The sequence below is a fragment of the Elephas maximus genome, chromosome 5 (genome assembly GCF_024166365.1).
Source record: "Elephas maximus indicus isolate mEleMax1 chromosome 5, mEleMax1 primary haplotype, whole genome shotgun sequence".
Classification (NCBI taxonomy): Eukaryota; Metazoa; Chordata; class Mammalia; order Proboscidea; family Elephantidae; genus Elephas; species Elephas maximus.
Window position 1 is genome coordinate 59,158,613 of NC_064823.1, and position 25,420 is coordinate 59,184,032.

At 41.0% G+C, this 25,420-nt stretch overlaps 3 protein-coding genes across 19 annotated transcripts in view; 1 reads left to right on the forward strand and 2 right to left on the reverse strand.

The window, feature by feature from the left end:
* The window catches only part of UNC5C (unc-5 netrin receptor C), a 454,535-nt gene extending 438,398 nt beyond the window's left edge, over positions 1-16,137 (forward strand). For both annotated transcript variants that reach the window (XM_049885676.1, XM_049885675.1), the window contains 3 exons: positions 352-516; positions 8,289-8,467; positions 9,339-16,137. In XM_049885676.1, coding sequence (XP_049741633.1) covers positions 352-516; positions 8,289-8,467; positions 9,339-9,504 — 510 coding nt within the window. In that variant the 3' untranslated portion in view covers positions 9,505-16,137. The remainder of the gene's footprint in view (positions 1-351; positions 517-8,288; positions 8,468-9,338) is intronic.
* Positions 1-25,420, reverse strand: part of PDLIM5 (PDZ and LIM domain 5) — a 1,027,106-nt gene that overhangs the window by 78,687 nt on the left and 922,999 nt on the right. The window lies entirely within an intron of this gene.
* The window catches only part of BMPR1B (bone morphogenetic protein receptor type 1B), a 531,312-nt gene continuing 525,823 nt past the window's right edge, over positions 19,932-25,420 (reverse strand). For all 16 annotated transcript variants that reach the window (XM_049885696.1, XM_049885697.1, XM_049885686.1 and 13 more), the window contains one exon: positions 19,932-23,872. In XM_049885696.1, the coding sequence (XP_049741653.1) occupies positions 23,747-23,872 (126 nt within the window). In that variant the 3' untranslated portion in view covers positions 19,932-23,746. The remainder of the gene's footprint in view (positions 23,873-25,420) is intronic.

Here is a 25,420-nt window from a genome sequence, read left to right on the forward strand (position 1 = left end):
TTTTGGGAATTTTCTAAACTCTTTTTTTTTTTTTTAATCATTTACAATGGGTCTTTTCGTAAGTGAGAGACACATGGCAGGCTAGTTAAGTGCTTGGACTCTGAAGGCTGACTCCCTGGGTTCAAATCTCAACTCTGCCATTTACTAACTGTGCGACTGGGTGTGAGTTATTTAACCCCTCTGAGCCTCAGTTTTTTCATCTGGAAAGGGAAGCAGGATGTACTTTAGCACAGGGTTGTTATGAGGATTGAACGAATTAATATGGATACTGAGAGGTATATCTGGCAGTAGACTGTTCGTTATTTTTACCATTAGTCCCTCATCTGTGGTTAATACTTCTCTATTCTTTAGGAAATTCCCTTTTACCATATCTGGAGTGGGTCTCAAAGAAACCTGCACTGCACCTTCACTCTGGAAAGATTTAGCCTGAACACGGTGGAGCTGGTTTGCAAACTCTGTGTGCGGCAGGTAGAAGGAGAGGGACAGATCTTCCAGTTAAACTGTACTGTGTCAGAGGTAAGACGCTCCTGGCCATCTCAGGAACCATGGGAGAGAGGACCCTCAGGAGAAGGGAGAGTGTGGAAAAATAGGCATCTCAATTTATGCCATATGGGAAACCCTGAAAAGTTTTCTGTGTGTCCTATTTGTGAATAGAACAATGTTTTTTTGTTTGTTTTTCTATTATTGCACAGGGTTTGTTTGGTTTTAAAAAAGTTGAATAACTATAACTACAACAAAACATTAATCTACCGTGGCTGATGTGATCAGTGCCCCTTTAATGAATGTGCGGAACTAGATACCTAAAGCAATCTAATGGGGAATCCATTTTGAAAAACAAATCTTATTTTTACGACATGAGTTTAAGGACGATATTCTAACTTTTTGAAGCAGATCTGAAATTCAAGTATAAGGTTTAATTTAAGGAAAGTACACACGGAATGCCTTCTCTCAGAGCATCCCTGGATGCGCCCACATACCCTACTCTCCATCTGTCTCTCCTCCCTTTCTGCCTCTTTCCTCTGGGAGTTCGACTGGCTTTCCCTAATCATTCACTGCCAAGTGGGGGCCAGGAAGAGAGATAAGCCTCAACGCCCTCCCCCCACGTCACCTCCTCTCCCTTTCTTTTCTCTGTGCTGAAAGGAGAAATTTCTTGGTCTCCTTTCTCATAAGTCATTCTCCAACTGTAAGAAGATATGTCCCTTTCTCCAAGGTGGAAGGAATATTCCAGAAATAGAAGTAAAATCTATGTATTTTTCCCCTGGCGGCCTTTGATGATCTTCACACCCTTCAGTTGGGCATTTCTGTATGTTCGTACTATAGAAATAACGATAGTCACTGCTGGCCACAATGTCTCTGGGAGGAAACAGGAGGCACTCATGCCCTTATCTGTTATCTTGGAGTGAAAGGCTGTAGTTTGAAAAGTGGTAACCCGGCACACTGGAGAAACAAAGGAAAAAGAATACGCTGAATGGCCACCAGGCAGAATCTTCTGGGGCCTCATGACGCTAATCTTCCTGCTGCTTGCTGAGCCACAAAGTACAGGGTTGTCGTATTTTAAAAACTATAGTGGGACAGTCTACCATTTAAAATACTACTTCTCCCTCACAGTCTCATGCACAGTGACAAATGAAACATCAGTGTGTTCAGCTTCTCCTGCTCCCTGTGTCATATTTAAAGACTGTCTTCCTAAGCAAACCGAGGGGGGAGAAGAGCAAGTCAGCCTCGACAACGCCATCCTTCTTTCCCACAGCCCGCCGCGGTGCGGTCATCATCTCCTCCTGTAGTTTCATGAGACTTTTGACTCATAAACAACTTTAGTCACAGACCCCAGTGACATTCATAAGGAATGATCTCGGTGTCAGGGTGCCATGGCAACCGCCGGCCTTCAGATGCGCAGGCCCTATCTCCAAGGCACACAGCACCACCCCTGCTGGCTTAGGAGGGTGTTTTCACTTTCCAGGCCCAGCAGGTCTGCAAAGTTCAATAACCACCCAGCTCCAATGACAACAAAGGCTGTGGAATTTTGGAGGGGGGTGAGGAGGTCTGGCCCTTTGATGCTTGCTTTCTGTTCAGCATGAACATTTGCTGTGTGATGAAAAGGTGCATCAGATGCAGCCACAAATGAAAGAGAGCCCTTCACTGCTCGCCCCTACTAGGCCCAGCACCTCCTCACAGAGAAAGGACAGTTTTGCATTGTGTGATCACCATTTAAGGACTTTCTTTCTTGTGCCAACATATAGGAAAGATTATTTCTTTTGCAGCTTGGTGACAGTTAGCTCAGAGAGGCCAGACCTCCAGTCATGGTGGAGGCATTTGCCCGTGCGCAACAGAGGAGCAGAGGGAGGGGAAAAATGAGCAGAGTCTAGATGACTTTGGGGATTAAGGGGCACTCTGCTGCCTTTACTTCTGGGTCACTGGCTGATCCCCACCATTGTCGTTAGCTTCTGAATGCGGGTGCAGGATGCAGGGAGGAGGGAGTATGGACCTGGGTGCTGATGTCAGAGGGCTTGGCGCTGCCTTCATGACTCGAGAGAGTCCTACAACCCTGATCCTCGTCAAAAGCTTCGAGAAGGGGTACAATATGACCACCAAACCATAAACTAATAGAGAAAAGGCTCCATTTGTGGCCTCTTTCTTCTGAACAGGGCTCCTTCCGAGGGTCACATAACAAGTTGGCAGATAGGCTGGACTAACAATTCTGATGTCCTAGCTCCTGAGAATGAGCTGACTTGCCAGGAATGTGCCATCCCCCACCCCAGCCGCTCCCCGCTCAGCGGCACTCACTGAGTAGTCATTTATAAAGTGACGGCAGCCGTTGACCTCTCCAGCCAAGGTGAGGACTGGCTGCCTACCACAGAAGCCAGCCTAGGCTTGGCCCCACAGCAAACATGACATTTTTTACCAATTGCAATTGAGTCGATTCTGAGTCATGGTGGCCCCATGTGTATCAGAATAGAACTGTGCTCCATAGGATTTTCAGGGCTGATTTATCAAAAGTAGATAGCCAGGCCTTTCTTCTGAAGTACTTTGGGTGGACTTAGATCACCAACCTTTTGGTTAGCAGCCGAGCACATTATAGCTCATGGTAATTTTAAAAGCTAGCCAATTGTTCCTCTCTGGTGTTTTTGCCAGGGTTTTCTTAACTAGAAAAAGCCTTTAATTTCAAAGAGATTAAGTTTTAAGAATGAAAATGCCTGGAAAAGTATGGAAATGAATGAATGTCGACATATAAAAGATGCTAAATTTTTTTCTGTTCCCCGCTCCCCTGGGGAGTGGGCCGGGGAAATAACCAGGAAGCTACGACCCATCACCACCAGGGGAAAAAGGCTCTCGAGTAGAGAGAGAATTGTTCCACTTTCCCAGGCCTCCTGTTTCATTTTGGAAACCCCAGGGGCAAAGTGGTTAAGTGCTACAGCTGCTAACCAGAAGGTCAGCAGTTCAAATCCACCAGGCACATCTTGGAAACTCAATGGGGCAGTTCTGCTCTGTCCTATAGGGTTGCTAGGAGTTGGAGTTGACTCTATGGCAACAGGTTTGGTTTCATTTTATTTAGTTGTAGCAAAATTTTTTTTTTTTTATAGACAAAGACCCATCATAGGAAATTCCCAAGTGGACAGTTCAATGGGAATATAGGGAATTATTTAACCTCTCATGCCTCAGTTTCTTCATGTGTAAAATTGGTGTAATAATAGTATCCCCTCATGGGTCTGTTGTGAGAATTAAATGAGTGAATATTAGTAAGGGTTCTGAACAGAACTTGGCCAGTAGCACAGGCTCAATATGTTTGCAATTATTACTGTTGCCATTGATGTTGTTAGGGTACCTATATTCTTGAATAAACTTCACTACAGTGTGTGGGATCTGTCATCCAACTTCAGTTTTCCTTACTATAAAAAGAAATAAGAAAACTCAGTCGTTTCCCACAAAAATCAAACAAACACATGAATAATAAATGAATGTAAATAAAGAAAAATCAGTCAGCTCCCAGAGAACAAAAGATGGCTTAGACCCATGAGCTGGTTGATCACACCATTGCTTTAGATCATGACCCTGAACGCTGCAAAAAGTGCCTGTTTGGGGTGCAGTGTTAATCATCTATTTTACTAATATACTTCCAGGTAATAACAATTATTTTAATTTCTTTCATCTGCTGGGTCTTATAACCTCTATTAACAATAAGACACGTGACACTTTTGGGTACACAAAGAGTATTACTTAAAGGGACAAAGTAAAATCATTCTGCTACAACTGTTCCATCTGTTTACCTTTTTACATTTCCTTTTTCTAAAGCCTATTACAAATGACCATTGGAAAAATCTAGTTTTTCTAAGTGACTTTAGGAAGAGTCAGAAGATGAGAGTGAAAAGTTGTTTCTGCTGTGGAGTCCTGAAAATATGTACCATCATCCATAACAGCTGTTTGGTTAATGTTGAAAAATCATGTGTTTAACTAAGGGAATCATAACATCAAAGACAGATGGTACCAATATCATAAACAATTACTGTAATAAGCATTGTGTGAGAGTAAGTGCTACATTCCCCTGGAAGTTAAGAAGAACTAATTAATAGCAACTGAAATTACTAAAGTGAAATGTAAGTGTATGTATATATATATATATTTTTTTTCATTTACCACCAAGGCTCTTGTCAACCATTTGATGAGAGACAAGAAGTAATGCCCTCTTCAGCTTGTTTCTCCCCACAGAATTAAATAGAAATAGTGCCCTAGGCTCAAGAGCTCAGGACTTACATGTCCACATGAAATAGTGACAAGAAATGGGGGACAAAATGGATCTGGAAGCAGACCTTCCTGAGGTTCATGACTACCTTTAACTGGCCTTCCACTTTAGGACTATACAGTAAGGAGAACCATAGCCTCCGCCACATTTAGTTCAAAGGAGGCTCAATTTTATAGGATGGACTTCTATCAGGGACTGGTTAAATCCTCTTTCTGCACTAGAAAAAAAAATGTTTTTCATTCACTTCAACAATATTAGTTGAGAAAATTTAATCAATGTGAATTGATTAACAAATTAATTAATCTATATTAATTAACATGCAGGGCACTGTGCTGAGTAGCATAGGGGTTTGGAGGGTGACAAAAATTCTCCCGCCACCAAGAAATTTGAGAAGGAAGTAACACATGAATACAACCAGCACACACAGGACAGAATAAAAGAATACCATGTTGTTGTTGTTGTTAGTTGCCATGGAGTGGATTTGAACTCAAAGCAACGCCATGTGTGCAGAGTAGAACTGCTCCATAGAGTTTTCAAGGTTGTGACCTTTCAGAAGCAGATTTCCAGGCCTGTCTTCTGAGGTACCTCTGGGTGAGTTCAAACTGCCACCCTTCCCACTAGTAGTTGAGCACTTAACTGTTTGTGTCACCCAGGGACTTGTGAGGAATGCCACAGAGCTGTGGAAAGTGTTGTGAGAGGTCTGCTGGAGTGATGGGAGGGTTTGATCGGGGAAAGCTCAGTGTACATGCTTTTTGGACCAGACTTTGAAGGGTTTGCCCAATTGAGATTAAGGAAAAAGTTTGGAGAGCTGTCAAAGTTGAAGAACTGTCCCTACAAAAGGCACTGGGAATAGTGAGTGGTGCAGTCTAAGGACAGTATGTCCAGAGGACAGTGTGATCTGAGGAAGGATGGGGTGAGAATGTCAAGTGGAGAAGCAAATGTGTATGGTACCCCTACTGTGCATGAAGCCTGGACTCTGTTCCTTAACATGCATCACCTGGGTGGCCTCACACCAGCCAGTAAGGCAAGTTGTCCAAATATCCCTCACTGCCTGATTAAAAGTTAGGACTTCATGTGATAAGAAAGGGGAACAGCATGCCATTTAAGACTTAATAAAAGAATGAAGCAGTCCCTGGGTGGTACGAAGGGTTAATGTGATCAGCTGCTAACCTAAAGGCTGGAGGTTCAAGTCTGCCCAAAGGTAGCTCAGAAGAAAGTCCTGGCAATGTAATTCTGAAAAATCAGACATTGAAAACTCTATGGAGCACAGTTCTGCTCTGATGCACATGATGGGGTCGCCATGAGTCAAACTGACTTGATGGCAACTGGTTAATAAGGGGAAGAGAGAGAAATCAGTGCTGAGCTTTAGGAAGATTAGTCTGGTGTACATTACAGGGTAGGTCACAGGTAAACAGTACGGAGCTGTTGTTGTTGTTGGGTGCCATTGAGTTGGTTCCAACTCATAACGACCGTACGTACAACAGAACAAAACACTGCCCAGTCCTGCGCCATCCTCACAATCATTGCTATGCTTGAGCCCATTGTTGGTGCCACTGTGTCAATCCATTTTGCTGAGGGTCTTCCTCTTTTTCGCTGACTCTCTAGAGTGTGGAGCTACTGTGGTCAAAAGGAAGAAGAATCTTAGGGGCCATGAATCAGAGCTACAAAAAGCAGAGCCCTCCCTGTGCAAACTTTAACCTTCACTGCCAACCAGGGGATATCAGGGTAGTACTCTGTTGGGGAATGTAGTAGGTTTCCTTCTAGGGTCTGTTGTTGTTGTTGTTGTCCAGACAAGAAGCAAGCAGGACCTCATTGTGGGCGATGGGATTAAGTTGTGGAAATAAGATGAAATTTCTCTTCACCTCCACCCTCAACCAATACATACATCATTTTTGTGCCTAATATAAGCATTGGGGCAGCTATATTCAGATTCTCCTAAACATAACTCCATTGATAAACACTGACATGTGGTCTCAGATCACTCTTCTGTCTCCATTCTTTAAACCCAATGCCCCTTGAGGTCAGGAACCCTACCCTCTCTCCTCTCCTCAAGGTCCCTTGGAAAGAGCAACGTACCTCATTGGCAGGGGGAGGGATGGGATCTGCAGGACATGTTCCTTATTCAGAGATTCCAACTCCTGTTTGATGCTTCTGTGTTTCATACCACAGTCTTTTCAATCCTGGTATGAGCTGGAGCTAACACAAAGGAGCCACTGGAATCCTTGGAATCTCCGTGTGCCAAGCTTTGGGTTTTGAAGCCAAATACTGTGATCACAGCCAAAAACACTGTGCATATTATGGCAAAAAAAAAAAAAAAAAAGTTTTGCTCTAAAATGCCTTCCAAACCCCCGGATGGCCCCTGTGTAGTGGCATTATACAACCCTTGAAATGAGTGTTGGCTGCTGATCCTCAAATGTGGAACACACTGTCAGTCACAGGGACTCAGGCCCAGGTTACCCCCACCACCCACTGTGCCTTGAGAGGTTGCTGCAGCAGTGTCTGGTGGGGCTTGGGGGACTCTGGGCAATGGTGGCACTGACCCCCTCCTCTGAGCACTCGTCAAGATGCCAGAAATTTCATGATGGCTGAAACGGTATGTGGCTGGTTTATCCTCCAGCAACTAATTACGCACACCAAGGAGTTACCTGCTTGAAGGAGAGAGATGACATTTAAAGTAGATTACGTAGATTTTCTTTTATTGCTTTAATAGTTCCTAGGCAACATTTGCTTTTGCTTTTCCCAACCAGCAGAAGTGATCAGAAAATGATTAGACTTTCTCCTGAAGACGAAATTCAGATTTTGCATTTATGCTGTTTTATGAGCTGAAACTATTTTAAGAGCCAATTTATGGTTTTCTCTACTAAAATTAGATTTTTACAAAAATAAGGATGTATAGTGATGGGAGGATACCATTAGCAGCATGCCCTTAGGCAGCATACAGTGTTTACCATTTTCTTTTTAAAAATAATTAGTTTTAATTTGATTTTATTTAGGGTAGAGCTGTCTTCCATTTCATTCAGCCAAAGCAGCACTGAGCCATCTTGCGCAGGGGAGAGAAGGGGATTTACTTAGGCATTTGCTCAGGGCAGCTCCTGCAGGGTCAGCCAGTTGTTTCCAGAAGCTCTGAACTTTACGCCTCTAATCTCAGATCTGTCCATTCTCAGAGAACTGCCCTTTAGAACATTTCTTCCCTCCTGAAATCTGAACCTTTAGGAGCACTGATATTCTCTCTTCTCTCTCGTCCCAAAGAATCCCATTAGGAAACTGCTATTGAACCTCACCAGAGATTTCCATCTAGCCCAGCCCTCACCAAAGACCCGTAAATCCAGAGGCAATGCAAAGTCAGCTCAAAATATACCTCTTCCTTTCAGCAAGGCTACATATAAGAAATTGCAACTTCCAGGCCACGAAGAAGCCATTTTTCCTAAAGAGAATAATAGCACTCATTCTCTTCTTATCGCTCAAAGCAAAGCATTATGCTGATTGGTTCGACAGGGATTGCTTTTGTCTTCAGAAATAATGCTGTGTTGTTCCTGTCACTGAACTACAGGAACCTACTGGCATCGATTTGCCTCTGCTGGATCCAGCGAGCACCATCACCACCATCACAGGCCCCAGCGCTTTCAGTATCCCTCTCCCCATCCGGCAGAAGCTCTGTAGCAGCCTGGATGCCCCACAGACCAGAGGGCATGACTGGAGGATGCTGGCCCATAAGCTAAACCTGGACAGGTAGGTATGATCAGCTCCAGGATCAGGACTGACATAGGACTCCAGGATTGGTAACTGTTAGACACAGGAAAATATTCATTTTCTCCATCCATATGTATTTTTGCTTTTTTCACAAACATGTATAAGCTCCTTCTTTGTACTTTGCACCATAGACCATAGTGTTGAGAAGCTTATCTAGGAGTCCCCGGGTAGCCCCAATGGTTAAGTGCTCAACTACTAACCGAAAGGTTAGCAGTTCAAAACCACCCAGAGGCACCTCAGAAGAAAGGCCTGGTGATCTTCTTCTGAAAGGTCACAGCCTTGAAAACCCTATGGGGCAGTTCTATTCTGTTGCTGTGAGTCAGAATCAACTGGTGGGCACCTAAGAATGACAATAGCAACAAAAATAATTATCGTTCCCATCTCCTGTTGAGCAGGATCCAGTGCCTGATGAGTAATTACCATGCTAAACACAGTATTGATATTAAGTCGTAAAAAGACCTCAGGAGTCTCTACTTTGTAGAATGTTGCCATCATTACCAAGCAAAAGGCATGGGATTGACCTGTCAAAGACCATCAGAGCCTGGGCTGGAGAGAAAACAAGTCTCTTGATTTCCTGTTTAGGATATGACCCATAGACATCCTGTCTCTTAAATTATCTTACTCAGAGTTGAGGTTAACAATGTTAAACATCACATCTCCTGTCTGGGGCTGATCTAATTAAATACGGGGTAGTTATTTAGGACAGCTCGCTGTAAGCCACAGTTTTTCAAGTGGGATTAGGGTACTTAAGGGACAAATGGAGAGGCCGAAAGTTTTAACAGAATAAAAGCAGAAGAGAAAATAGATCGGTAAATCATACCATTTGGCACATTTCCTATTCCCAACTCAGGTACTTGAACTACTTCGCCACCAAATCCAGCCCGACTGGCGTGATCCTGGATCTTTGGGAAGCACAGAACTTCCCAGATGGAAACCTGAGCATGCTGGCAGCCGTCTTGGAAGAAATGGGAAGACATGAAACAGTAGTGTCTTTAGCAGCCGAGGGGCAGTACTGACCCATGCTGGAACTGAAAATGAAGGACGCAAATACACAGGGAGTCTGTTGCCGTCCAGGGGATCACAGCTGAGGAGGAAATCCAGACTAGACCCATGAGCTTCACAGGCAAGATTGCAGCGGGAAAGAGAAGGAAAACAGATACAACTGCCAATATACATGCCCACTTACTCGGACATCATCACAGAAGTTAAGAAAAATTATGTAAATTTGTACCTTGAATTTAGAAGTCAACCTAATTTTCCTCTTAGTTGGGCTGTATGCTGTGTGGTACAGGATCTTACAGTTTCCTAGGAAACGCTTTTTATTGCTATCCAGATATATGGATAAACTTTCTTAACAAACCCAATTTCTATAAACGTTGTTTACATCAAATTGGACAGGGATGCAGACACTGTCCATGGCTCGTTCTATTTTTGTTCAAATCATTTGAAGTTGAAGCTGTGGACGGTTTGTTGTGTCTATTTCACGTGAGTAATTTACAGAGAAATCACAGACTTTTGCTACAAATCTTGCGCATCACGTGTCTCAAATAATCCTCCCATCAGTGTCCTGTTTCTAGAATTTGTAGAACCAGTGTTACTGTTTGTATCAGGGAAGTGGAGAATCTAAGTGTACAGGAGACATAACTAAGACTCCTTTTCCTTGGGGGACCCATCTGGTGCCCACTGAGGAATAAAGACGTAGCATTGCAGGGAAGACAGTGATTCCTTCTCAACCACACAAACAAGCATTTCTTCACAACATGTGTGTTTCTAATATGCAATTTGAAGTGGTTTTAAAAAAGTATCATTATTATATTATTATTGTTATTATTATCAATTAGCATTTGCAAGTATTCTAGTAAAAAGATTTTTTTTTCTTTTTTTTATTATCAGTGCTGTTAGGATTTGTTGATTAGGCCTGCCTCACTTTCTTGGATAACAAGTGAGGGCGTGGTCACCAGTTTAATTCAACAGGCATTACTTCTTTGATGGTAGCTTTCTGTCACCATTCTGCTTTGGAAGGGTAGTGAATGCTTTTTGGCTTTGTCAGTCTGTTCTTTGGGCTTGCTCAGGCAGGATCTCTCTCCTCTGAGTCTTACAGTGAGAAATGCTCTGTATTAAATTCACTTAGTGTTGTGGTCATGTGGCCCTATGTGTACTCCCCGTGGTGCTCTTTATACCTTAGAGGCAGGATGGTTGGAAGAATGGTCTTGGAACTGGAAATCAGGAAACCAGTTCTCCTTTTGGGTTTGTCATTGTCTAGCTGGGCAAGTCATTTAACCTCACTGGATTTCTGTTTCCTCACCTAGAAAATGAAGGGGCTGGAATAAATCACCTCAAGGTTCTAAAATGCTGGACAGTGTGAGTCTCCAGTTTCATGCATCAGTCTGAAAACCACGTGTACTCTGACTTGGATAATTTAAACTGTCATCTAATTTTTTTTTTCCCCAGGCTACATTATGCCTTTCAAAGAGTTCTGACTTGGAAGATAGTTATTCTAACCTGTAACATACTTGTTAGGTGTTCAAGTCTTGTCTTTTTGTCATTGTATTATGCTACATCCTTTATTAACTATCATTTTCTTGTTGTCTCTTGGGACCACTAGCTTTCCTGACCATTTGCACATTCTGTTCTATTATTGTTTTGGTCTCTTGATATATAAGACAACTCTTGCAAGCTTATCCAGCAGTAGACATTTGGTGCATTTTTTTTCTCCCCTCTTAATCTTTGCTTTCATAATACTCAGTATCATTTACAAAGGTTATTTAATTCACTTTTACAAAATTTTATCCTGCAAAATGGTAGTAAACAGACTACTTTGTGTAAGCCATGAGGTTTCCTTGGGACCATTACAAGCTCTTTGCTTAAACACAGACACTCAATTCATTCAGCCGGTGGGGAATAAAAGAATCAAGAGCCCAGTAGCCAAACCAAGATTGAACAACAAGCCTCCATGCTTATGAATTTAATTTTGGGCTACCAGTATCCAGGTTGTTGACTGGATCTGAATTAAGAATCATTTTATAAAATTTCTCTCCTTTTTTCCACACACATCTCCTCTTCCTTCCTATTTTAGTAACTTGTTGAGATCCCCAGGCTCCTCCACCCACGTCATCGAGGCATTGTTTATACTTTTGTTATGGGGCCTCCTCTTTCATACCTTTTATTTATCTTCTGTGTTAGGCATATATTCTATAATTAGTTTGTCTCTCTCAGGCCACCTTCTGCATTAAGATTTCCATACATAAAAATATCTGTTACACTGATCGTGGGAGAGGCTACACTGCTAAATTCAGTGGATAATATTTGTATCAATAATATTTGACCAAAAAGTAGTAAAATTATATTCTATGTAAAAAGAAAAAATAGATTAAAAAAAAAGAAAGGAGGAGGGAGAGCTATAGTCCCTTGTGGTATCTTGAAATAAACTTGCCAAGATTGCTGATCAGTACTAGGGCGAAGGGGCTGTCATCTGTCAGAATCAAGAACCAGAAATCTGATCTGGATACTCGAAGAGGCTTCTGTGCCTGTGAAGAGTAGAGGGAAGCAAATATGTAGTTATACACATAAATTTATTTCATACTTTCACTAAGGGAAAATAAATAAAAGGTCATCCACACAAATATTGAACACAGGAACTGCATTATTGAAGCCATTGAAAGAAAGCCTTTTTGAGTTCACTTCATATGTTGGTTGGTCTTTGGTTCAAACCAGCCTCAGAAAAAGGAAGAGTAATTCCTTGTAAGTGAGGTGCTCCTTTGTCCTAGAACCTTGTTACATTCCCTGTCACGTGAATGGCCCTTCTATACGTACATCACACATTTTATGTCAAATAATTTTCACTACAAATTCTGATTTCTTTCTCCTTTGAAGTAATAGCTGATAGTCTCAAACTTAGAAGGTCCAGATGCAACAGTTCATTTCATAGGGATTCACTTCCTCAATATTCATATGTCCTGCCTCTCATTCCTAGGATTCTACTGAGCTGGTGTGGAAAAGCTGGCTTGCCTCATTTGGGTGGAAAAAACCTATCACTTGTCCATGGTGCCACCTAGTGGTAAAGAACACAACCCACCCTGAGTCTAGTATAAAAGTCCCCCAAAAGTTGCCTGACCAAGTGAATACCTGTAGAGTTCAATAGGATCGTTATTACAAACAGACATGGAGAAATTTTCATTTCAAATATGTAATTTTCTTTTTCTCACATTTTGCTTTACTTAAACTACCTATTTCAAAATTTCATGTTATTACTGGACCAGTACTTCTTCAATTCATTTATATACAATATGTTTTAAGTTGCTTTCTGCTAAGAGAAATAACAGAGATATAGAAAAATATATATAAAGCAACCTTCAAAAAGTTATTTTTAATGTTTAATTTTTCACTGTGCTTGATATATTTTAAACATCTTACTTTTAGTCTCTTAATATTTTTCTTTGGGAATGTAAGTGGCATCCATTTAGGAAGAAATAGGTTTTACATCTGCAAATGGGAATCCAGTGTCTAAGGAAGAGAACATTGTGGTTGTTAATCATGGAGAAGAATGTTTCCTTCTTTCTGATTTGGTGGTCTAAAGGCAGAGATTTCATCATTCAAACTTCCTTAAAGTGATCTATAAGGAGAAGTTGGATTCAGAATTGTTATCTGGTGCAAGGTGATGACCATGAGCACGTGTAATGCCGAAGTACTCACTGGTAACAGCTTTTCACAAACAGCATCTTTCAGTGGAGGTACTCACCCCCATTAAACACAGGAAAACCTCATCCACATAAAAGCAATTTAAGCTCTTAAAGGGCAGGACAATTCTTTGGGTGAAGTGTTCAGAATTAAACTCCATACCCATTAGCCATTTCCATATATGTTACTATTTTATTATTTCTCTCTCTCAACTGTCAAAAGATAGAGCCATTTTCTAGGAAAAAGTCATGAGGACTGTGTTCAGGACACTCTGAAAAGGTCACATTCAGTAGTGGATTTTTTCTTTTTTTTCTCCTAGAAGAAAGATACCATAAAAGTAAACATTTAGAGGATGAAATCAAGACTTGTTACTTCTGGAAAAGAACAAACAAGGTTCTTGTCCTATGTATCCTTACGTGTGATCTGTCAGGGACCAGCAGCTGTGGTCTTGGTCCGCTTACTCGTCTGTAATCACTGTCTGAGGAAGGGATCCAGTAAGTTGATCGGTATCACCCCACAATACGCAAGCCTTGACCTCGACAAGGTCTACTACCTGCAAGAGGCTATAAAGAAGTTAGAAAAGGCTAATGCGTTGAGTTTTCAGTCTTTGAGTTGAATATGAGTTTTAACTTTTGCTGAGCAGTTGTTCTGGACAAGGTCACAGTTTCAGAGAGATCTTAGAGCATGTCTAAGGCAGATAAAAGAATGGAAACACAGCTGAAATGAAATTGGGTTTTATCCATCTTCTTTCGGAACAGAGGAGCTTTTGTGAAACAGAACTCGATTGTTCAAAGCCAATTATTTGTAAAGATAATAATTGTCAATGGACATTAGATTTTATAGATCTAATAAGCAAAAATGTCTTTATATTGTCTCAAGGTAATAAAACATTTTTCTACCTTTCCAGTGCCTCGTAGGACCAGCTAGTACACTTTGGATTTTTGTTTTGTATTATTTTGCATTGTTTTTATTTAACCTTACTCAGCTAATATAGACTGAAATGCTTAGGAGAACCTTTTCTTCTGTGTAATGAAGTGCTGTTTCTTATCCTAAGAGAGCTATTTGTATAATCTCTGGCTGTAATGATCACTTTGAAAGATTTCCCTTGCATCTCTGATGATTTTTTAAATGGAGTAAGGCATAAGGGGAATAAATATATTGTGACCAATGTTAATTTAAGCCTGTGTCCATACAGGCCAACTAAGTAAAATGAAGTCATAAATATTTCAAGAATTCTGGCCTGAAAACCTGCTATTTTTGAAAAGTAGGAAGATGGCCCTGTATGTCATTGGGTGAGTTTTCTCTACAGACTAAACAATCAACTTCCTGATCAGTTAGTCTTACCGGTCTTGTGGTTGTCTGTTTCCAGAATTCCCACTTTAAAACTGTCTTCAGAAGAGTTGCTGCTTCTCGGGTTTTCCAGTGGGCCTCTCACCTCCCTGTACTGATCTGTGGTAGGATATTAACGGGCTCATTCCACCAAATGTAAGTTACCCCTAGACCTCTTTTAGCATGGTGGAGGAAGGCATCACCAGGACAAACCTGTAAGTTCTCCACAAATGTACCAGCGATTAAAACCAAGCAGTTTAAGAGGTTGTTTCCCAGCCCTCTGTATACTTAGATCCTTGTACATTTAAGGGATCTATCCAGAGATCTTCAGGGATCCCTGCAGTATACGTTAGAGGTGTGACTACAAGCTGTTGAGTAGAAAACAAAGAAGATGTGCTGAGATAGAGTCAGCTGCTCACCAGCCAAATTATGTGCTACTGTTCACCAGCCTCTTAACATACCATTTCAGATCTGTGCCTCAGCAAAATTATACATGGCTGACGGTCACAACACTTCAGGGTCCCTTACAAATAAGATGACATCACCTGTGTCATCCTTAAATTCTAAAGGTCTACTGGACTTGGCCCTATCAAACATGCTGTTGAACTTGATGGTACTCACCTGGGGTTGCATAAAAACCTCGGTGCTCTGGTTCAGAACGTGAATTGAATGCAATTGTGCTCATCAGGAGCCTATCACTGGTGAATTCTTAGTCACTTAGTCTCTAAGCACTATGATAAGGCAACATCACAGAATCACGAACTGAACTATGATCTAGATATTAAGAGAAACCTGTTTTAGAGTCACATAAAAGAGGAAGAAAACTACTGCCACTGGAAAATGCCTTTGAACCTTCACGTTCTTAAAGTTGCTAATGACGGTTGTAAATGTAGGGGTATACACTCAAAGGCATACTCATGCAAGCCTTGGAAAAGAAAAAGGACAGCAATCAGAACAAGTTGAGTGTGTGGTTTGCATTCTTTCCTTCACTTTTTCCTGGGACTAGTAATTGGTAGTGAGCCCCTCACCCTCCAGACAGAACACATTTAGCCCAGTTGCAGGGAATATCACTCCTCTGTGTGTGTTGTATGTGCTCATTGAGTTTAATGTTGGTGACCTTCCTCTTTGCTCTTTCTAAAGGAGACAACCAATGTTTGTCACAAAAAAAAAAAAATCCCACAGTCATGTTGAAGAGGCTGTGTCATTCACCTGCTGTTCCTTTGGAACAGTTCAACTGCAGAAATGTCGGATTAGGGTTTTCGTGCTTTGTCATTTCTTCTTTTTTAAACAAAACAACCTTGGCTTTTCAGATATGGAACACTTCTTTTGTTGTTGTGGAATTCCCTCTTGCTGTATCTTCTATGCAATTCCTTTTCTAAAATATTCCTGGTGGAGGATGAGTGCTCTGGGCATTTTGCTCATTGCATAGCTGTGTGGTGGAAGCGAGGGATCCCAGCTCTGGGTGGACCTCTCTTCTCTCCCTGGCTGCCTCTCCCTATTTTTCCTGCAGTCCCCTTGGTTTGTAAATTGCCTGCATTTATTCTGTCGGCCAACATGTACAAAATGTAAGAAAGAATTTTTAAACAGGTAATAAATTATATTTATAAGCAACAGACAGTGCAGCCTCCTCATTTCTTCATAATAATTTCCTCCCTCATGTTAAAAGGCACCATGTGTTTCCTTGGTAGGCTAAGAAAGCCCTTGGATTTTGCATGGATGGAAGTCAAAACCTCCCTCAGTACTGGATAAGGTTCTAAAACATCTCTGTGCATTGGAATCATTTCAGGAGCTCTAAGAAAATACTAATGCCTGGATCCCACCCTAGCCACTCTGACTTAATTGGCATGGGGTACAGACTGGGCGTGGAGAGTTGTCAAAGCTCCCAGGTGATACTAATGGACATTAGAACATCTGCATCAGAATCAGAATACAGGGAGCCTGTAAACAAACACAAATTACTAGGCTCTACCCTCAGAGATCCCCTTTTAACTAAAGTTTGTAACCAATTACACTCATAGGTGGGAAATATAAGGGAGCCCAATAGTGCAGGATGCCCAGAGCTAAAGACACCACCCAGACATGTTCAGTGTGTTACAGGTGGACACTCAGCCACTCCCTTAGTCAGCAAGAGAAAGGCTCCAAGTGTGAGGTGGAAAGCAGCTGCCAGACCGAGAAGTCAAAGCCAAGGCAGACTTTTTCCTTAGTGGCAGAAATATCTAGAGTATCCTTAGATGGACTGTGACCTGCCCCTCCCCTCCTCAGTCTAATTAGCCAGAGTGTTTTTAAGCAATTACCCCACCTCCTGAGATACTACGCCATACCTGCAGGCTGGAAGACAGTGACTTAAGATGGATTCAAAACTGGGTTCACAAACTCAGACGTTTATCAGGGCTAAGGAAATAATAAAAATATGTAAACTGGACCCTGAGTAAAACAAAAGGGAGAAGTGAGCCCTGTGGCTGAGTTAGCTCAAAACACAATCTAAAATGGAAAAAAAATTAAATTTACAAAACTAGACTTGACAAGGAAGACACATGTTGGCACAAACCGAGTCTGACATCATCCCGTTGACCCCCAACTTGGAGCCTCAGCAGCTGGCATTGTACCTAGGGCAGCATGCATGCATTTTCACAGTCAGGTCAATGAGGGGCCCTGACTGAGACCCTATCTCTGAGTTGAGGTGGAGCTAGCGAGTTCTAAAAATTGGCCTCTCCCTAAACCATGTCTGTCCCTCTGTGCCAGCGCTTGGCCACCAGGCAAAGAACCTTCATATGCCCCAGGGATTCCTGCAGCTGGATTAGTATCAGAACCCAGGCTAGGGATTACTTAGCAGAAACAATCTTCCTGAGAGCGAGCCCATCGGTACTTTCGTGCTGTAAGCAGGTGGAATAACCAACCCAAGCTTCAGCTTATAAAATGCCCAATGCTGGGAGGAGAATCTGTTTTCCTGAGCTGTGGATTTACTATCTGCCTTTAGTCCTGTGAAATGTTTGGCTTGAGCCCCCAGCATACAAGTGTGGGGCGGGGGGGGGGGGGTGGTGTGTACCAACACCAAATTGGCTTGTTTAAAAAACGTTGCTAGCTTTGTCTTCTGAGAAACTACTGTCAGTAAGGAAAAGCAGTTATTTATGAGCACCTGCTATAAGCCTGGCATGGGGCCATCACACACTTCACAAATTCATGTCATATGATCGCGTAAGAGCTCTATCAGGTGGGTATTTTCATCCCAATTTACAGTGGAGAAGGCTGGGTCTCAGACTTGGTGTATTTCCACAGAACTGAGAAAATGAAAATGATGGGATTTGAGCCAGGTCACCCAATACTGGGATGGATTCTCTTGGCAAAAGCACGGCTGGCTAAACACATCCACTCACACACAGCCCTATGAGTCTCTAGTTAACTAAGATGCAACCCCTCCTGTACACTCCCAAACCATCCTAAGCTTTGTCTATTCTAATCCAATCTCTAGCACGGCCCCTTCAAACTAAGCTCTGCACCCTCCCTCCAGGATCCACAATCCATGGAAAAACCACCCTGAACACGTTCCCTCTTCCTCTGCAGGGGGTTTCTACTCTCTAGGAGACACTGTGTCAGGAGCAATAGCAACCACCTCATCCTTCCACACCCTGTGGACCCCACAGTTGAGAGGAGGCATGGGTTCTTTCTCAGACCCTTCTGCTGCTTCCAGATCATTACCCTTGCTTAAAAACCAACTTTTCTGATCCCAGGTTATTAGGCCCCATTGGCTTCTATGCCCCCGCAACACACACACACACTGCCACTCACTGGCTGCCCACTGGCTATACTGTGGACTTTGAGAATTTTAACTCACAGTATTCCTCTCCACAAGACTGCCACAATCCTGCGGGGCTTCAAAATTCACAAAGACTACAGATCTCAAGGCTTGGTTTTGGGCTTCTCTAATTTTCATCACCAATCCTCTTCTTCTCCAGTGACTAAAATACACCCACTCCTGTGACCACACCCTCAACCTTGCCCTCACTGTCCCCCCCCCCGCCGAAATCTTGACCTGTCACAACCCTTCAGCTGCCCAGCATCCTTTCTCAGTAACTGCAAATACACCACCTCAACCCCATCAGGATTTCTTATCTTGTGCCCTAATTTCTTTTGGTTCTCAGTCACTGTCTTATTTTCCTACTGCTGCTATGACAAAAATATCACACATGGATGGCTTTAAAGAACAGAAACGTATTTTCTCATAGTTCAGAGGTTAGAAGTCCAAGTTCAGGGAAAAGCTGTCAACTCTAGGGAAGATTCGTGTTTACTTCAGCTTCTGTACCCAAGGCTTTCCTTAATTCCTTGATGATCTTCACATGGCATCTATTTTCTCCTGTTTGTGTTCACCCGTCTCTGTGTCTAGGCTGCTCTTTATAGCATTCAGAAGTGATTAGGTTTAAGACACACCCTATACTGATGCGGCCTCATTAATGTAACAAAGGAAACCCTATTCCCAAACAGGATTAATTCACAGGTATGTGGAGGTCAGGACTCTTAACGCATATTTTGGGGGAACAAATTCAATCCTAGCAGCCGACTTCCCCCTCTTTAATGCCTGCCCTACGCTGGTTCACATCATCCATCCCCTTGATGACAGTAATTATTTTCCATGACCCATGCCACATGAGGCTCATGAAACCACAGCCCTGAATAAGTCCGATTGTCTCTGTTTCTGCCTGTATTTGGGTTGCTGATAAGAAAGTAAAATCACAGAACTGTATAAAAAAGGTGACCCTATGAATTTGTAATGTTGTTGTGTGCCGTCGAGTCGATTCCAACTCATAGGGACCCTATAGGACAGAGTAGAACTGCCCAAAGAGCTTCCAAGGAGTGGCTGGTGAATTCAAACTGCCAACCTTTTGGTTAGCAGCCTGAGCTGTTAACCATTCTGCCACCAAGGCTCCTGAATTTGGAATTGTAGCTAATATTTAATAATAGTTAAGCATTTACTGCATGCTTAGTGAATGGATTATTTCATCTTCAGAACAATTCAGTGGGATAGATACTACTATTATTCTCATCTTCCAGGAGAAGAAACTGAGGGAATAAGCGAGATGGATTCAAAGACAGGCAGTCTGGCAGTCCAGAGTCCATGCTCTTGACCACTGTGCCATCCAGTATTATCAATCTTACCTGGGCCCTCAGCGTTGTCCATCACCATCTGGCTGTGTTTCCCTAGCAAGCCCTCATTTTTCACATCTTTCAAACGGCTGACTTCCTTGCCTTTGCCCTCACTCAGCAGATGACTGTGCCTCCTACTTACAGAGAAAATAGAAGCCATCAGACTACTTCGCTTGCCCTCCTGCCACCAAATATTCAAACCTACCTGAATCCATCTCCTTCCTTGCTGCCTTCCTGCCTGTTACAACGTGATATTTCCAAAGACGGGGGAAAAAAAAAAAAAAAGCATAAATACAAGATAACAGACATGTTTTTTTTCCAAGGGGAGAATGAACCATTTTATTTGGGGGAATGTTAAAACAAAGCCATATACAATTTGTAACAAACACAATACAATTTTTTGTTCCCTAGTCCTGAATAATTACAGTATATACAAATTCAACAAGGCACTGGTTCCCTAAAAGAACACAAATGAGTCTTCTTTTTAAACAACAAAACCCCTTATATATTGCCAACTTCTCCCCAAAAGATATGGCATTGTTTTTTGTTTTGTTTTGTTGACAGGAGAAATCATGATTGCCACACTAAATCGCTTCTGATGCCATTTCTTTCATTCCCATTGCTGTGACTGAGTTTTGTTTTGTTTTTTAAGAGATATAACTACTGAACACACTCATATTTAAAAACCTGTACTTCTTTCACTGTCTTTGCACCTAACAAACAAAGAACAAATGGAGAAGACCAACAACATAAGACACCGTAAGTTCCAATGAATATGCATGACTCTAAGAACATCAAATCCAGCCATCATTAAGTACTTGCTACACTTGAATACACCCCAATTGAAATGTGTCAAAGAATTCCCTGTAAATAAAATCTTAGCTTTTTTTTTTTCCTAAAAAGCTTTCTGTCTTGGGAATAAAAAGAATGGTCACTAGTGACTTTTGAGATGTGCTTTCCTGGAAGTCAATGGTCTGTCTCCTCACGTACAATGTTCATAGCACTGTCACTTGTGATTTAAAAATCTACACACTTTCATAAATAAATATTATGTTTCATTTAGTACTTTATCATCCATAATATTTTACTCTCTAATCCACATAATGGAGTTGTGCCAGACCCCAAACTGAACATAATATTTATATATACATATATATTTATATAATATATACACACATACATAAACTATAAACGTGAACATTTTAGGATACAAAACTTATATTATCTAATAACTAATATTTTAGAATTCCTTTGGGGGGAGTTAGATGAAAATCTTAGCCTCTGAAATAGTCCCAAAAGTAAGCAATCAACTAAATTATTAATTTCCAGATTCCCACTTATTTCACTGAAAAGCAAAACAACAACAAAAACAAGATATAATAAAATTCACTTTTGGGCAGCTAGAAATTAAAAAAAAAAAGATTACTTGGAAATGAGTAGGTAGTCTTTAAGAACAATTTAGTATTCTGTAAGTAAAGTGAATTTTGGTAAGATATAGAGAAAAACCTATTCATAAATAATCTTATTAAAATATATTCAATAATAGGTAAGTGGGCCTTTCTAAGTATTTCAGGAATAATTTTGAAATGTTCATAGTTAGTAAAACAGGTCTGTAATTAGAAAGTAAGCTACTGATTTTTCAAAGCAACCAAACAAATAATATAGAAGAAATCTAGGTACTATTTTAATTTCCTTCCATTCTTTGTGGGAACCAACACCTTTGTATAAATCTGGTTTACTTTCAAATCATCACCTCCCCAAAAAATATTCTGATTTTAACTTACTCGTGAAACTTAACCAAAAAAAAAAAAAAAAAACTTGTTTTATTCTAAGAGGTAAGCCCAACCTCATTTAAATTTAGGGGAAACTCAGAAAACACAAATATGCCCCCACTTAACTGGCATACATGTTTGCTCATTTGTTTATAGATGCTCTTATTAGAGGCAATTGAGTTTCTCTCCCAGGCTCATATGATTATCACACTCAGTTCTAACCATATATTCCTTCTAAGCTACAACAAAGAAAATAAGTTGACACAGAGAAAGGAATTTTCAAAATGCTACTTGAGGTTATTTTAATATCAGTAAATGCAATATTCTCATTGCAATTATATCTGGAACCAAATTTCTGTAATCTTTAATTTTGTTCTTCCCAAATTCGGGGCTTCTTCTCTCTTAGTTACAAAAGAGATAAGGCATTGGGAAGCGAATGTTGAATACAGAGCATTTGTGTTTCTCCTTATGATTCTCTCAAACTGTAAGCACAGCTCACAGTCCCTCAATGCTCTTGGATGTCTTCTGGATGAACAAGTCACTAGGTGCAAGCCTACTTCAGAAGCGAGAAAAATATTTCCTCGTTTTTCTTTGCAGGTGTCAAATTTTCAAAAATCCTCCATCCTTCAGTCACAGAGTGGTAAAAATGTGTTATAGAACACTGCCCCCTGGAGTATTCTATAAGGAAAGTCTTTTTTTAAAAGGCCAAGGGAGGAGTATGTTCAAATTCTTTACTGAACATTACAGAACTTCTAAGAAGTAAAAGATAACCACAGTATGGAAATGGAAATGAATAAAGCTGAGAGGGATAGGTACAACTTTAAACTTTATTATCTTCCTGGTGCTGAGGGGCACTGGCCCAGTTGAAGAGTTTACGCCCATGTTGTTCAAAAGTTAAAACCCCATGGAAGTGAGTAGGTGAAGAGATCTTTTGCACAAGAACCACAGAGAAGAAGAAAAAAAATAAATTAAAAAGTGAAATGAACATGAGAATAAAATAAAAGTCAGCTTTCCTAAATGTGAAATTATTGCTTAAGATGTATACTCGTTCCCTATCTATTCTAGAATAATAAATCACAGCAGCCATAATGTTTTGTGACCTCCACTAACTCTTCTGCTGTCCCACCTAGAGGTTATATTTATTTTTAAATTAAAATTTAGTTAAACGAACCTGACAGTGCTTCCTCTCCTTCCCTTACCTCACACACAAAAGAGAAAGACAATAACAAAAAGAAAACCTTCTTTACCTATACAATACAAGGTGTGCATACTTTTTTCCTTGTGCTTCTGAGGTTGGCTCTTTTGCATATACAAGACACAAGCCATTTGCACTCCCATCCACATCCCCTACTTGTATACATGTTCTTCTTACAAGAGCAAATGATTTTTGTTTTAAAAGCACCTTGTCTTAAACACAGTAGATGGCAGATTTAGTTAATATTGATCCTTTCATTTGAGAGATCAAAAGCATACACGGATCAATTCTTTGCACATAAAAAAAGCTTTGTTTGTATTTAATGAAAAGGAAAGGATTTTTACCATGGAAGAAATGCCGAACAATCAGAAACACGAAGTGGTTCTGAAAAACAGTATCAACACTTTCCTATCAGAATCACATAAAACCTTCATTTGTTCCATATTGTCTGAAGCTGCAAAAGGTCACCTGCAGGTTTCAAAATGTGGTCCCAGACAGGTGGCGTGTATACCCAGGTGCATTCACATTGCTGAGGCTGCACTGCTGAGGCTGCCTCAAGTACAGGCTGGCCAAAGTGGTCTGAGGAGACGGGTGGGGGGCAACAGCTTTAAAATGAGTTCCATTGTAGGTTTTCCAACATAACAGACTGTCTTTTGGTTTGTAGAGTGCAATACCATTTTACCAATAGAAAAAAAAATTTTTTTTTTTTTAATTTACGTTCCAGCAGAGTTTCTGGGAAGAATTTTTGTTATTATTTAAACTAGAATAGCACAAACCTTAAAACACCTTCATGTGTTTTATTTTGGCAAAATTAAAGCGTCTTAAAAAAAAAAGAAAAAAAAGACAATCCCAAAATATAGGGCTTTCTTAGAAAGCAACGTGCATCATATCTTGAACAAGTTACCCAAGCAGTTTCTCCCTCCTACAACCAGACATCACGGATGAACGTGTTTCTGAGAACGTCTCTGTCTTTGTCCAGGGCTCTTTCTCCCTGAGGGGTGAGGTCTGGACCCACTAGGAAGCAGGATGGTGTTCAAGGCTTGTACCATGGATGCTTCTGTAACATCTTTTGCCATCTTTTGCTCTGCCCACAAACAGAAAGATATCTATTGGCTTTCTCAGGCGATGCTTACTTTTCCCTTCAAATCAGAGTTTAATGTCCTGGGACTCTGACATTTTGGCCAGTGTTTTCTTCACGCGCAGGGCTGTCAGCCGAGATGCAGGGTTGTGAGCCCAGCACTCTGTCATGAGTTTCCCCATCTGCCGTAGGCACTGTGGGAAGAGAAAAGTGAAACTGGAGCAACATTAGAGGAATGTATTTTATGCAAGTTTTGACACCTGACATTTGGTTTTTACTGCATTTCTGAACTCTGAATATATTTTTAAAAGATACTCTTCAAACTATGAAGATATAAAATTCCATTAGAAAACTCCTCTTTCAGGCAAAATTATATATCACCAAAACTGATTTTCACATCTTCCTGTGATAAGAGCAAGCAGGTGGTGTAGCAAGTCGCAGAAGGGTATCTTTGCGAGTCAGTATTAAACAAATACAAAAATACCCAGGGAGTCTATATTCCACTCCATAATCCCAGATTGTTTACAACACTTGGTAAGTTTAAATCTTTTATCTAATTCCATACAATTCAAACAAACATGGTTCTTCGTAAATCACAGCTGTCTGCTCCAATAATAGCATCACGCTGTACCATTTAACAAGATTAATGACCTGTGCACAGCATTACTAAAACTTTCAGTGTTCTCCTGCTGTACATCAATTACTAGTCTTCCTGCTGAAAGGCACAGTTTCACTTCATTAGAAATCCTCAGTGAAGGTATGCTTAAATAATAGCAATGCCCATAACCACCTTCCAAATAATATAACTTCAGCGTCTCAGAAAGGTTTCTGCAGTTTGGTAGAAAACATATGTTGTATTATTTAACATTTCAGTAACGATACACAAAACCAATAAACAAAGGTATTTCTTTATCTGCATTTCACACTGAAGAGTCCGTTTATAAACAGTACTCTGCCCGTGTGTCTGCAGGGGCTTTGGCACATGTTTGGAAAGTTTTTTGTTGTTGTTGTTTTGTTTTTCCCCTGAGAGCATCTCAAACTTATCTCTGAATAGTCCAGCCTGTCAGACCACTCTCGGAACTGGGTGAGTCTGAGGACTAAAGAGAGGATGGTGAGGAATGTGGAATAAGAGGAGAGGAGACTGAGTCAAGAAAGACAAGGCCGGCCTGACTCATTTCCTCCTCCTCAGCAGCTCCTTTCAGATCTGTTTAGGTCTCATCACTACATCCTTACAGCCAAGCTGAATGTAAATATGTTTAAATTGCATCTCATCATCGTTATTAACAAAGATACACAGCACAGTCAGGCTTCCCAAGCAGGTGACTTGTAGCATTTCTGTAGATAGAAAGCTTAATTCTTCAGATGTCTATATTTTCTCGCCTTAAAATATGAAAATGCTGTACATGGGTGTGTCCTAGAGACAAATCATGATGCATTAAAAAGAAGTATTTTTTCTTTTCCTGTACTGTTGCCATCGAGTTGATTCCGAATCACAGTGACCCTATAAGGACAGTGTAAAACCGCCCCCTAGGGTTTCGAAGGAGCAGCTGGTGGATTTGAACTGCCGACCTTTTGGTTAACAGCTGAGCTCTTAACCACTGCGCCACCAGGGCTCCACACAACTGCACTTAGCTCCAAAGAAATTATTGCCATGAGGTAAGATTACCCAAAAAAAAACCCAGTGTCGTCGAGTCGATTACAACTCATAGAGACCCTATAGGACAGAGTAGAACTGCCCCATA